The following is a 12,500-nucleotide window of genomic DNA, read 5'->3' as shown; positions in this document are numbered from 1 at the left end:
AGAGGACATAATCAAGCCAACATCACATGCAAATACAAAGTGCACAGGAGATATACAGAACAACAAGTGCAGTTGCAAAGAGGGGTTAGTTATTTTTTTTATTTTTTTATTTTTTTTTAATATAAAGAGTAAATAACGAGTACACACACACACAAACACACACTCACAAACTAAACTAAACTAAACATCATGTCAGGAGTCTGCCCTGGGGCAAGGCCATATACCAGTAGTCACAAACTATTAGGTCTTGGAATAGTAATACTATGGTTGGTTCAGAGTCCTTAGAGTAACCATGACATACCATGGTAAAACCATGGTTACTACAGTAAAACCATGGTTGATTTGTGTAAGGGTGGTCACAAACTACGAGGTCTTGGCCTTGCATCTTTGACTCCAATGAGCAGACCAGACAGGCTGACCTGTAGGCCACACCATAGTGGTCGTAAGGCCATTTCAAAGCCATCAATCTCAGAAAAAACTCTCAACAGAGAATAGTCAGCTCCATTGGTTTTCTGTGCATGCAATTTCAGGGGCAGATCCTTCCAATGCAAGCCAGGGGGGCTCCAGACATTATCATTGGCCATGCCATCACCGAAGAGCCATTAACTCAAAACATATGACACTTAGCAAGGCAGGAAAATGGCTGACCGGGGAGAAAAGGGCCAGGGGGATATTTACGGCTTTATTTCTCTGACGGTAATGGGCCTACAATTGATTTTCTTTTTCTTTTTTTTATTATTTTCGCTCTCCTCCTTCTCTCTCGAACCACCTCGCTTCTTTAAGGCAGTAATGCATGGCTCATTATGTTCACGAGATTTAGGACCTCTGGAGTCTCTTTTCCATCTCTTATTTCATAGAATTTTTTTCTTGTTTCTTTTTTTTCCTCTCTTTCTTGTTCTCGCTCTCCTTTCTGTCTTCCTTTCTGCCCTCTTTCCTGTCTGTTCTTTTATTCCCATAATACATCTTTCTATCGTTCTTTCTTTCTTTCTTTCTTTCTTTCTTTCTTTCTTTCTTTCTTTCTTTCTTTCTTTCTTTCTTTCTTTGTCTTTCTGCTTTAACTTGTTATTTTTTTTTGCTTTGATCTTTTTCTGTCTTTCTGACATTTTTCTTTCTTTCTCAGTGCCCATCTTTGCCTTTGTGTGTACGTTCATTAGCAGAGATGTATTTTGGCCATTCTCAACCACTTGTCAGCTTCAAAGCCCAGCCCGACCTCTGATCAGAGAGAGAGAGAGAGGAGGGTGGGGGGTGGGGGGGGTAAGGCAATGGGTGGGCGGGCAGACTGGCAGAAGAGTGTGTGTGTGTGTGTGTGTGTTTGTGTGTGTGTGTGTGTGTGTGTGTGTGTGTGTGTGTGTGTGTGTGTGTGTGTGTGTGTGTGTGTGTGGGTGCGTGTGTGCTTGCGTGTGTGCATGCACGTGTGTGTGTGTGTGTGTGCGTGTGTGTGTGTGTGTGTGTGCGTGCGTGTGTGTGTGTGTGTGTGTGTGTGTGTGTGTGTGTGTGTGTGTGTGTGTGTGTGTGTGTGTGTGTGTGTGTGTGTGTGTGTGTGTGTGTGTGTGTGTGTGTGTGTGTGTGTGTGTGTGTGTGTGTGTGTGTGTGTGTGTGTGCGTGTGAGTGTGTGTATGTGTGTGTGGGAGGGAGGGAGTGTTTCAGTTCAGTTGAGAAGATTTGATGCCGTGCCTTGATTAAATCAGCCTTTAAATCACGCAGCCCCTTTGGGCAGAGGGTGCCTCTATATCAACCGTCCCTCAATGACATACTGCACTGTCACTGACACAAACTGGCACGGTGACACAGCACTTTGTACTTTTCGAAGCGAACTTGGCTATAGCTGGAGAAGACTTGGAGAAGTTAGAGAGTTACAGAGTTACAGAGTTACAGAGCTAGAGAGTTAGCGGGCCGCCTCCTTACGACCTCGCTTTCCTCACGGGGTAACTTGGCTTCAACAGGAAGTCGACTTTTTATTTATGTCCGAGGAGGTTGGCAAGAGTTCGCCACGTTAATTCATTAGGGCCTTGGCAACCCCGGCTGATTCATTTACCCAGATGCCCGTCCTCGTTAAGCCCTAAGTTCATTATGTTGTAATTACTGTGCCGTGTTCATTTACGGCCTGTTTCTTTTTTTCCCTTCTTCTTCTTCTTCTTCTTTCGTGGCTGGCCAGTGCCGGCACGGTCCCCAAAGCCTGGTCCCAAATGGCAGCGGCAGGACCTGCACTTGGCCTGACTGCCCCAGCAGGAGGTCTGACATTCTGTTCTGCTACAGAGTGATTGCTTTATAATGGGAAATAAGTTATTATATTCTGGAAATGGATTTAGTGTGAATGCGCGCATGTGTATTTGTGAAAGTTTTGACATGATTGCGGACTGTCTTACTTGAATAAATGCTTCCCACAAACTGTTAGTATTATATGCACTATATACAGTACATGTCCCATACACCACACATTTATGCTGCAAATCCATCAGGTAGAGTAGAAAAGACTGCACACTCTTGCTTATTCTCTTCTCTTAACCCTTGTATGGTATTCGGGGTTGTGGGACCAGTTTTTAGGTTTTTGCATGAGAAACACAGTATGACATTTTCTCGTGCTGTTTATTTATTCATTCTCCAAAACAAATAGTGGAATAGTTGGGCCCTATGGACCTGAAGGTCTTACAAGGGTTAAAAGTTGCACCCTCAGATTGCACAGATTCATTTTGGCCTGAAGCCGTCCTCAGTGCGGTCATTTCAAATCTGATGACTTAAATTCGGCGTTCACCCAAAGGCAGCAACAACTATCCCTGGGCACGTCTACGATTAAAAACGACTGCAAATCCACTTACAGTATGCTGACATGTTCACCCACCAGCTATAAGTGTGTGAGTGCACTTGTCTGTTCCACCAGGCAGTGGGTTTGCATGTCACACTGTGTGAGTGGAAACATGATTGGACAAGATGCGAGGCCATCGTTAGTCGATGTAAATTACATACTAGACTGGGCAGAAAGTGGCACCATCTTTTAAACTTTGTGACACATCATGACAGACAGTCGCAGTGACACTTAACTGTTCTGCGGCCACGCTGCTGGTGGTGGACTTAACTTAACAAATCAAAATGCTAATGTGTCCCAATTTTTTAATTGCTATATTTTAATATCAAGATGATGCAGCACGAACTGCAAGAACTTAATAACACTTTAAGCATAGCGATCTCACACAGAGACCGCTCACAGTGCACATCGCATTTAAAGACATCATGTCCGCTGAAAGTACGTTTCCCTTTAGATGGGAAGTTTACTTCAATCTTACAAGCTACAGTCGAGTGTTCTGTAACAGATGAAGGCTAATGCACACAAGATGTTGAGTGTAAAACAAATTTTCTAGCCTCCGTTGCCATTTCAGAATTGCATCCATGTGAGTTCAGACTCCAAAGCACTCTGTCCTCGAAACATCTGCGAAAAATGATCACGACCTCAGATGCAAAAGAAAAGGCTATAATCGGGTTTTGTGTTTCTAAACTTTTTGTTAGCGTGCCAAAATGCTGGATGAGCCGCCATGCTCTAGCAACTCTAAAAGCGAACACAGGCGAGCAAGTGGGCAGTTGTGCCAAGGGAAGACGACAAGGGGGGACAAAGGGGTAATGTGTCCCGGGCCCAGGTAGAAAGGGGCCCCAATGTTGAGTTTCCCTGATCTGTTCTATGTGTATTATTTCACTATCTGTTGTATGTGTTGGATAGGGGGCCCTTTGAGATGAATTTGTCTTGGGCCCAGCAAAAGCTGTCAGCAGCCCTGGTTGTGCCCGCCAGACTTGCTGCTGGCTGGCTGCTGGCTGGCGAATTGTGTGTGTGTGGCCATTTGACTTTGAAGGACCTTTGAAAAAGGGGCTTATCTTCAGCCAGCTACGCTTGCAGTGGACCTTTTACTCTTCCACCTTTGGGTTCATTGCTGCAGTACACACTAACCTCCTTCCCTCACCTCTCGTCTCGTCCGCCTCTCACCCGCCTCCTCTCCAGAGCACGGTGCTTTATAAGCTGTACCAGGCAGCCCGGCAGGCAGGCAGAGAAAGAGTGTTCAGTGTCCTCTACTAGCCCAGCTGTGCTTTTGAATATACTCTTTTTCTCTCTTTTACACGCACAATCGTACAGATGCACACATGACACCCACAGAAATTCACACACATACAGTAAAGCAGACAGAACTACACAAATTCCCTCTCTCTCTCTCTCTCTCTCTCTCTCTCTCTCTCTCTCTCTCTCTCTCTCTCTCTCTCTCTCTCGCTCTCTCTCTCGCTCTCTCTTTCATCCTCACACTCACTTTTTCACTCACTTTCTCACTCACACACACACACACACACACACACACACACACACACACACACACACACACACACACACACACACACACACACACACACACACACACACACACACACACACACTAATATGCGGTGGTATTAGACCATCTGTGCAGTGTTCATCTTCATTCTAGGTAATGGGCTCGTTATCGTCCCCCCTCCCTCTCCCATTCACACCATCCACCCCCTCAGTGTCCTCTGCTTGCTCGCAATGCCAGAATAATTTGAGATTTGAACCTCTTTCTCTCTTTCTCTCCCTCCCTCTCTCTCTTTCTATCTCTCCCTTCAACTCACTTCTTTTTTTCTGTCTGTCTCTGTCTATCTATCTGTATCTCTCTCACCATCTCCCCCCCCCCCCTCTCTCTCTCTTTCCCTCTCCAGGGCCACGGCCACACATCGAGGACAGATCATCTTCAAGGACGCCCTGGCCCAGCAGCTGTGCGAGCAGGGAGGTGAGACCAGACCGCCAGCTCACATTCTCCCCTGCCCTTTCCAGGGGACTGTCCTGGGGGAACGGGATGGGATGAGGTGGGATGGGGTGGGATGGGATGGAGATAGGGTTAGGGCTGGGATGGAATAGGATGGGAAGGGATGAGGTAGAATGAGGTGAGATGAGGTGGGATTGAGGGGACAGATTGTAGGTGGGTGGAATGGTTGGGTATTGAGGCTGGAGGACAGGTTAAAAGGGACTAGGTAAAGTCAGGATTTTTCCTCAAAAAAGGTAGGACAGGAGGCAGATTCAATGAGTGTGTACATCTTGCATTTGCTGCTGTGCGTTACTGCTGTGCGGTCTTTTCTCTATCTGTCCACGGATCACAAGTGAGGTCACACTGTCATAACAACATGTACTACGTCATCAGCACCTGGACAGTGACCTCATAGTGGTTGAAAGGTTCAGAAAGTAATCGTAGCCCCTTAATGCGCGCCGTACCTCCAGTGGCACGCTGTAATAGAAATGTAACTACCATAGTACTACACTACTATGACACAACACAGGCCCTTTAGTAATGCACCACGACTTGGTCATTACCATACTGGTAACAACAAATGAATAAAGCCGCGTCTTAAGGGGTTAACACTTCAAAAATGACACCCACAGAAGTGTGTGGAATACTCTAAATCCACTTCACATACGTCAGAGAGAGAAGGAGAGAGAGAGAGAGAGAGAGAGAGAGAGAGAGAGAGAGAGAGAGAGAGAGAGAGAGAGAGAGAGAGAGAGAGAGTACAACAACCTTCCACTAAGTGCTCAGCAGCAGTAGAGTAGACGTGGTGCATGGTGCACTACCCTTCCACGTCGAGGCCTTGAAATGCTGAAGCGATGGAAAGTGTCAGACACGAGTTAGTGGAGCGATGTCTGCCCATGGCTAAAGCCAGTCATACCACAGAGACACGGAGACAGAGGAGCGAAGGGGGGAAAAAATTGGCGCCTGGAAGGGAACAAGTGCTGGCACAACCCCAGTGCACTGCAAGATATTTGCTAGACTTTCTAGGGCACGGAGAGAAGAGGCACATGTTGAGTGTGTGTGCGTGCATGCGCGCGTGCGTGCGTGCATGTGTGCGTGTGTGTGTTTGTCACATTGAATAAGTGCAAGTGAGCCAGTGGAAGAGTGTGCATGTGTCCGTATGTGTGCGTGCATATGTGTGCGTCTGTGCCCCGTGTGTGTGCATGCTTGTGTGTGCATGTGTGTGTTTTCTGGGTTATGTGAATGAGTGCACTGACAAGTCCTTTGAAGCTGCCAACATGAGTGTTCTTGTCCAGCACTTGTCATCGTTGTGCCCCAGAATACCCTTCCCATAGAGTACCATTCCCATAGAATACCCTTCCCATAGAATACCCTTCCCCTACAATACCCCTCCCATAGAATACCCCTCCCATAGAATACCCCTCCCATAGAATACCCCTCCCATAGAGTACCATTCCCATAGAATACCCTTCCCATAGAATACCCTTCCCCTACAATACCCCTCCCATAGAATACCCCTCCCATAGAATACCATTCCCATAGAATACCCTTCCCATAGAATACCCTTCCCATAGAATACCCCTCCCATAGAATACCCCTCCCATAGAATACCCCTCCCATAGAATACCCTTCCCATAGAATACCATTCCCATAGAATACCCTTCCCCTTACTCCGCCACACTGTCCTGCCCCGGGCACTCAATCCCACAATGCAATCCAGTTCAGCACATCATACCATAGAGAGGTTCTAGACCAACATTTCCATGGGGGGGCAAGGCGAGGTCATTGTTTTTTCAGGGAGGCACATGAATTGGCATGCGAGATCAATTTTTATATTGTTATGATTATACAGTAGGCCTATAATATACAACAAAATGTATATCATGTGGTTAGAAATGAATGTATTTAGTCATTTGCTGTTCAGCACAGGGGCCACAACAGGGGCCAGGAGGAAATCTACAGGGGCCCTGGCCCACCCTGTTCCCTGTCTAGAACTGCCCTTGAGCATACTTTAGCATAGCCGGCGTGCCCCCACAGAGAGGGCTCTCGTGGGCTTGGCAGGCGTCCTCGGCCGTGCCACTCGGCAAAGACACGCTGAACTTGAAGGAGTGACATACTGCTCCAGAGAGAGGAGAGAGGACGAGAGGAATGATGACAAGAAGGAGATGAGAGGAAATGGAGAGGGAGAGAGAGAGAGAGCGATAGCATAGCTTCTGGCAAGGAGAAAGATAAAGATGGAAAGAGTGAAGAAGTGAGAGGACGACACAGAGGGAGGAGGGAGAGAATGATTGCAATTGGAAGTGGTTAGTTGAGAAGGAGCAGAGAGAGAGAGAGAGAGAGAGAGAGAGAGAGAGAGAGAGAGAGAGAGAGAGAGGGGAAGATTGTAATGGAAGACAGATTGAAGATACTGTGTACGGTCACAGCCAAGGTGTTAAAAGGAGAGGAGAGGGGAGAAATGGGACGTTACCAAGAAATTATTTGTGTCAGACTACCTTTCATTGTGACGCACGCGCACGTACATGTATGCACACACACACACACACACACACACACACACACACACACACACACACACACACACACACACACACACACACACACACACACACACACACACACACACACACACACACACACACACACACCACACACACACAAACACACACACACGCACACACACACACAAACACACACACACACACACACACACACACACACACACACACACACACACACACACACACACACACACACACAGTTTCCCCTCATCTCCCTGTCTCTCCGCCACTCCTCTCGTGAGTTGAAAAGATGAGTGGATTCAAGGGGCCGAGCGTTAATGAGAAACTTCAAGGTCATAAATTGACGGTACGTACGGTGGGCTGCCAACCACTGGGAGATCAAACACCATTAAAAAAGAGAAACGTTATAAAATAAAGAAGTGGAGGGAGAGAGGCAGATGAGATGAGAGCGGCTGCTTGACCTCGTTACTGGCTAATTCCTCAACGGCTGCAAATAATATGTCACATTTTTAAGTTCTTGGTACTTGTTTTTTTTTTTTCATTCCATGTTCTTTGCTCCATGGCAGAAGACTGTCAGAAAATATGAAATAACAAATAAGATTGGAATGTGCCAGGGGCAAGACATGGAGAAGAAGAGTCAGAGAGAGAGAGAGAGAGAGAGAGAGAGAGAGAGAGAGAGAGAGAGAGAGAGAGAGAGAGAGATGTGTAGATGGTGTGGAGAGGTGGAAAGATTGAGAGATGGAGAGAGAGAGAGATGTGAAGATGGTGAGGAGAGATGGAGAGATGGTGATACAGAAGTGTCATGTTCTCGTGGGATGTGTGAAGACACAAGAGGTGTTTTGGGGCGTTCTGTGTCACCAAGCAAACCCCTCAACGTCCCAGTGTCATGCTGCCAAACACACAGTGCTCTGGTTGTTTGACATTCCTCTGCTCTTTGAAAACTTCAAAAGAGGAACGAGAGACAGAGAGAGAGAGAGAGAGAGAGAGATGGAGAGAGAGGGGGAGACAGGGACAAAACAGAGACAGAGACACAGAGAGAGAAAGAGAAGAGCGAAGGAGACAAGTGAGGACTGCTGCCCCACTTGACTCTTTTACTTGAAAAGAACAACTCAAGTAAGGAGTCCACTGATGGAGACCTCGAGATGACGGGCATGCTTGAAGAGTTTTGCAGGATTACTCTATCTGTCGTGTCCCTGTAAGACTCTTGAATGTTGAAAACCATCCCGCACACACACCCAAAGAAGAAGGGACCAAATGTCAGAAAATGTGTTGCATTAACTCTCAGCAAAGCATACTATCAGGCAGGGGCATCGTTTAAAGGACCTCTCCCAAATTTAGTGAGCGCGACCTGGAGAGTTGAGCGCCATAAGAGCCTGCTCGAGTATCGGCATTAGCATTTTTAAGAGGGTAAGAGTAGATAGAAGGGCTCAAGCCACTTCAAAGTTCCACTTCCACTAAGACGAGACTTGAGCAGCTAAAGAAATTATAAATACCCTGGCAGGGTTATGATCCTTGCGTGCGCTTGTGTGCGTACGTGTGTGCATGTGTGCGTGTGTGCCTGTGTGCGTGCCTGCGTGCCTGCGTGCGTGCGCTTGTGTGCGTACGTGTGTGCATGTGTGCGTGTGTGCCTGTGTGCGTGTGTGTGTACTGTATATGTGTGTGTGTGTGTGTGCCTGCGTGCATGCTTGTGTTTGTGCATGCATGTGTGTGCATGTGTGCGTGTGTGCGTGTGTGTGTGTGTGTGTGTGTGAGTGTTACTGTGCATATCATGTAGGAGTGTGTATGTGTTAACGAGAGATAGACAGAAAAATAGGGCAAGGGAGAGAGTAAGTAAATCAGAAGCGGCATCAGAGGGGAACAAATGAGCAGATTAGCTGGCTGCTGAGTGACGACGGAAAGCCTCTAAGTCTGCAGAGAGGATTTTGGATATGGGGCAGCGGTGGGAGGGAGGGGGACATCGGGGTAGCGGAGGGAAGGGGGCATAGGGCATAGGACAGGGGAGTGGGGAACGGAGGGCCAGCGATGTGGGCAGTTGCTGTAGAAGGATAGCAGGGGACAGGGGAGTGGGGAACCTAGGGCTTGTGGAGCATCTAAAGACTGGCCTAAACACAGAGTGTACTTGTATAAGGGGCAGCGTTGATGGGACCGACTTTAGTAGCCTGGGAACTCCCATACTGCCTTTAGTTCTACACAATCGTTTCGATCTGAACAGTTTCTCTGGCCAATCAGAGAGCAGGGCAGTGTGTTATAATAGCCAAGTATTCAGCCCCCTACGGAATTTACAATAGGCAACTCCCCAGACCTAATCTCACTTGTGATTAGGTCTGGTGTTAACCAGGCAACGACTGTAGGGCACTGGACAGGGAAATGGGGGTGGGTGGGCACAGGACATGGGTGCCAGATAAATAGGCAGAGACAGGTCTGACTGGGTAGAGTTGCTGTAGAAACTTTAGCCTGGCAACGCCGTCCATACGTATTTCCACCCAAAGATTTTGGCTCCGTACATAGTCTGGCCCAACCCTCCTAGCTCGGTTCGCTCATGGTGCTGCCAATCAGCAGAATGGTGACGCAGATCTCACCCGCAGAGTTCGTTACTGATTGGTTAAGGTAACACTATTCACACTTTTGTCTTATTATTTGTATGCTTTGACAATGCTGTATTATAACAGTCATGCTAGTAAAGCACAATTTGAATCGGAATTTGAAATCGGAAATCGGAGGCCTAAGGACAGACCATCTCCCAACTTCCATGGAAACGGATTCCTCTTAGTACAGACTGTTTGACTGAGTCAACATTCGGCTTTCGCCCCGGTTCGTCAAATTCAGTCGCAGGGGGCAAATCTGGCCTGCAGTGTCATTTAATTTAGTCCACAAGATCATTTCCAATGTGCCCACATACTACACCACATAACTTGAACGGAAACTTTTTTCAGTTTTCAGGAATTGTGAGGGGGACCAAGCCAGTGTTACAGCACACACAAGTGCTTCAGTAGCGATACCTCATACTCATACTATACTATACAACCTAACACAAGTATTAAGGTATGCATGCATCGTTTCCATCCATTTTTGGAATAAATAATGAGTTTGGCTCATTTATGTTGTCCCACTCTAATATGAGTTTGACACCCCTTCAAATCTTCAGAGAGGATTTGGATATGGGGCAGCAGTGTTAGGGGGCCAAAGCTGTCATTCGACAGGGAAGTACGGGGACCAAAGGCCCAAACAGCGTACACAGATAGACTGGTCTGAGAACAGCTACTGTAGAAGGAGAGACATGCAAGGGATGGAAAATATATAGGTACTGTACAGGGGCGGAGCTGTTAGGGGGCACACGGGGCATTTGCCCCTGGGCCCAGGGCCCGCCTGGTTGGGTGTTGGGGGCCCTATTGTGACCATGGCAGGCCGAATGGGGGGCCCTATCAGTGTTTTGCCCCTGGGCCCTGTCTGCGATTGTTCCGCCACTGATACTGTATGTTAATACTATGAACTGCATGGAGGAACAGGATTTCATACTTCGCAGCAGGCACCCTGCAGAGACCAAGGAGCCCATGCGATGCTGAAACGCTTTTTATGTCTAAACCGGTGGAGACCATTCATATGGTGCCCGCCCGTCCAACGACTTTCATTAGAAGTTTTGTTTGTCAAATTGAATCAAGAAGGCCAGACGTTGAGGGCCTAATGAGCTAAAATTGCGGTCCTCTTAGATATATGAGCAGGTCTCTGAATCCCTCTGCCTTTCATGTGGCTAAACCTGCAGCTCCTACTCTCTTCCTGTCAGGGCGGGACGTTTCCGCAGCAACAGATCTCCCTCACTTTCCCTCATTCATTCACTCTCTTCCCTCTACTCCCTCTCTCCATCCCTCCACCAACCACCAACCCCCACCCTCACCCCACAACCCAAACATGCCTGACAGTAAATCCTTGATGTACCGTACACCTAGTTATTCCCATTACTCTACCAAGCAACACGGCTGTGTTCGTGTTTGTGTGGGTAAAAAAAAACAAAAAACTATATAGCCTTAAAAAATATTGCCTTCCATTTGCCTGTTCTGTATTTACTATGCGCGGAGTAGCAGCAGGGAAATAACAGCATGGCATGGCATGAGGAACGAAGCCCGCGCTGCCTCTGCCTCCCTTTCACTCTCAATCATCGTCCGCATAAATGGCGTACTCGCGGCGGCTTGGCATGGGAAATGAGGAGGAAAAACACTCTCAGGGGGGCAAAGAGAAGGAGAGAGAGAGAGAGGAGAGAGAGAGAGAGAGAGAGAGAGAGGAGAGGGAGAGAGCAAGAGAGAGCGAGGGAGAGAGAGAGAGAGAGAGAGAGAGAGAGAGAGAGAGAGAGAGAGAGAGAGAGAGAGAGAGCTCAGTGCCTCATAGCCTGCAGTGAGTATCTAGCGGGCTCATATTAGCCAAATAGGCAACGACAGGACGGATAGAATAGAGAGGCGAGGAGAAGGAGGAGACAGGAGTAGGAGGCGAGGGAAAGGAGACAGTCTCTCTGGCTAGTTGGCAGGAGTTGGAGCTAGAGCTGTAACAGCGGCGGCAGCAACAGGGTTGCCAGATGAGACTAATGATTTCCAGCCCATAAAAAGTGCTCAAAACCCACCTGGAGGCACTAAATCTTGCCCAATTTGAACTAAATTCTATTGATTTCTATAGCCATAAAGCTGTACAAAAATCCACCCAAATGCCCTTTTTAACCCGCAGAAGGTCATACTAAGCAGCCCGATTTTGGGGGAAACTGCCCAATCTGGAAACACAGAGCAGCATCAGCAGTGGGTGGTACGGCAGCAGGCAGCACAGCAGTAGCAATGATGACTGTCCGAAGACTCCGACCATCCATCACAACAACCACCCCCCACACCACACACACACCCACACCCCGCCCAGCTCACCCCCCCCCCCCCCCCCCCCCCTGGTGACAGGCCCGGGTGGGCAGAGTGGTGGCCCCCGCCAGAGAGCTTGCAATTTCCCCCAGCTCCATAAATCAGGGGTTTATGGGCCGCCCGGACCTCCTGCTCGCAACCCCCTCCCCCCCCCTCCCCTCCGCACACAGATGGATTATTAAAAGTCACATATAACTCACTGGAGGCCACGCACTGCACTCCCGAGGGACACGCGAGCACTGAAGAGGAGGAGGAGAGGAGGAGAGAGGAGAAGGAGGAGGAGGAGAGGAGGAGAGAGGTGG

At 48.2% G+C, this 12,500-nt stretch overlaps 1 protein-coding gene across 1 annotated transcript in view; it reads left to right on the top strand.

The window, feature by feature from the left end:
• Positions 1-12,500, top strand: part of reln (reelin) — a 232,615-nt gene that overhangs the window by 114,932 nt on the left and 105,183 nt on the right. Inside the window, exon 4 of the mRNA XM_063196757.1 lies at positions 4,708-4,778. Within this exon, the coding sequence (XP_063052827.1) occupies positions 4,708-4,778 (71 nt within the window). The remainder of the gene's footprint in view (positions 1-4,707; positions 4,779-12,500) is intronic.

This window comes from Engraulis encrasicolus, chromosome 4 (genome assembly GCF_034702125.1).
Source record: "Engraulis encrasicolus isolate BLACKSEA-1 chromosome 4, IST_EnEncr_1.0, whole genome shotgun sequence".
Lineage (NCBI taxonomy): Eukaryota > Metazoa > Chordata > Actinopteri > Clupeiformes > Engraulidae > Engraulis > Engraulis encrasicolus.
This window is presented reverse-complemented; position numbering and strand designations above follow the sequence as displayed.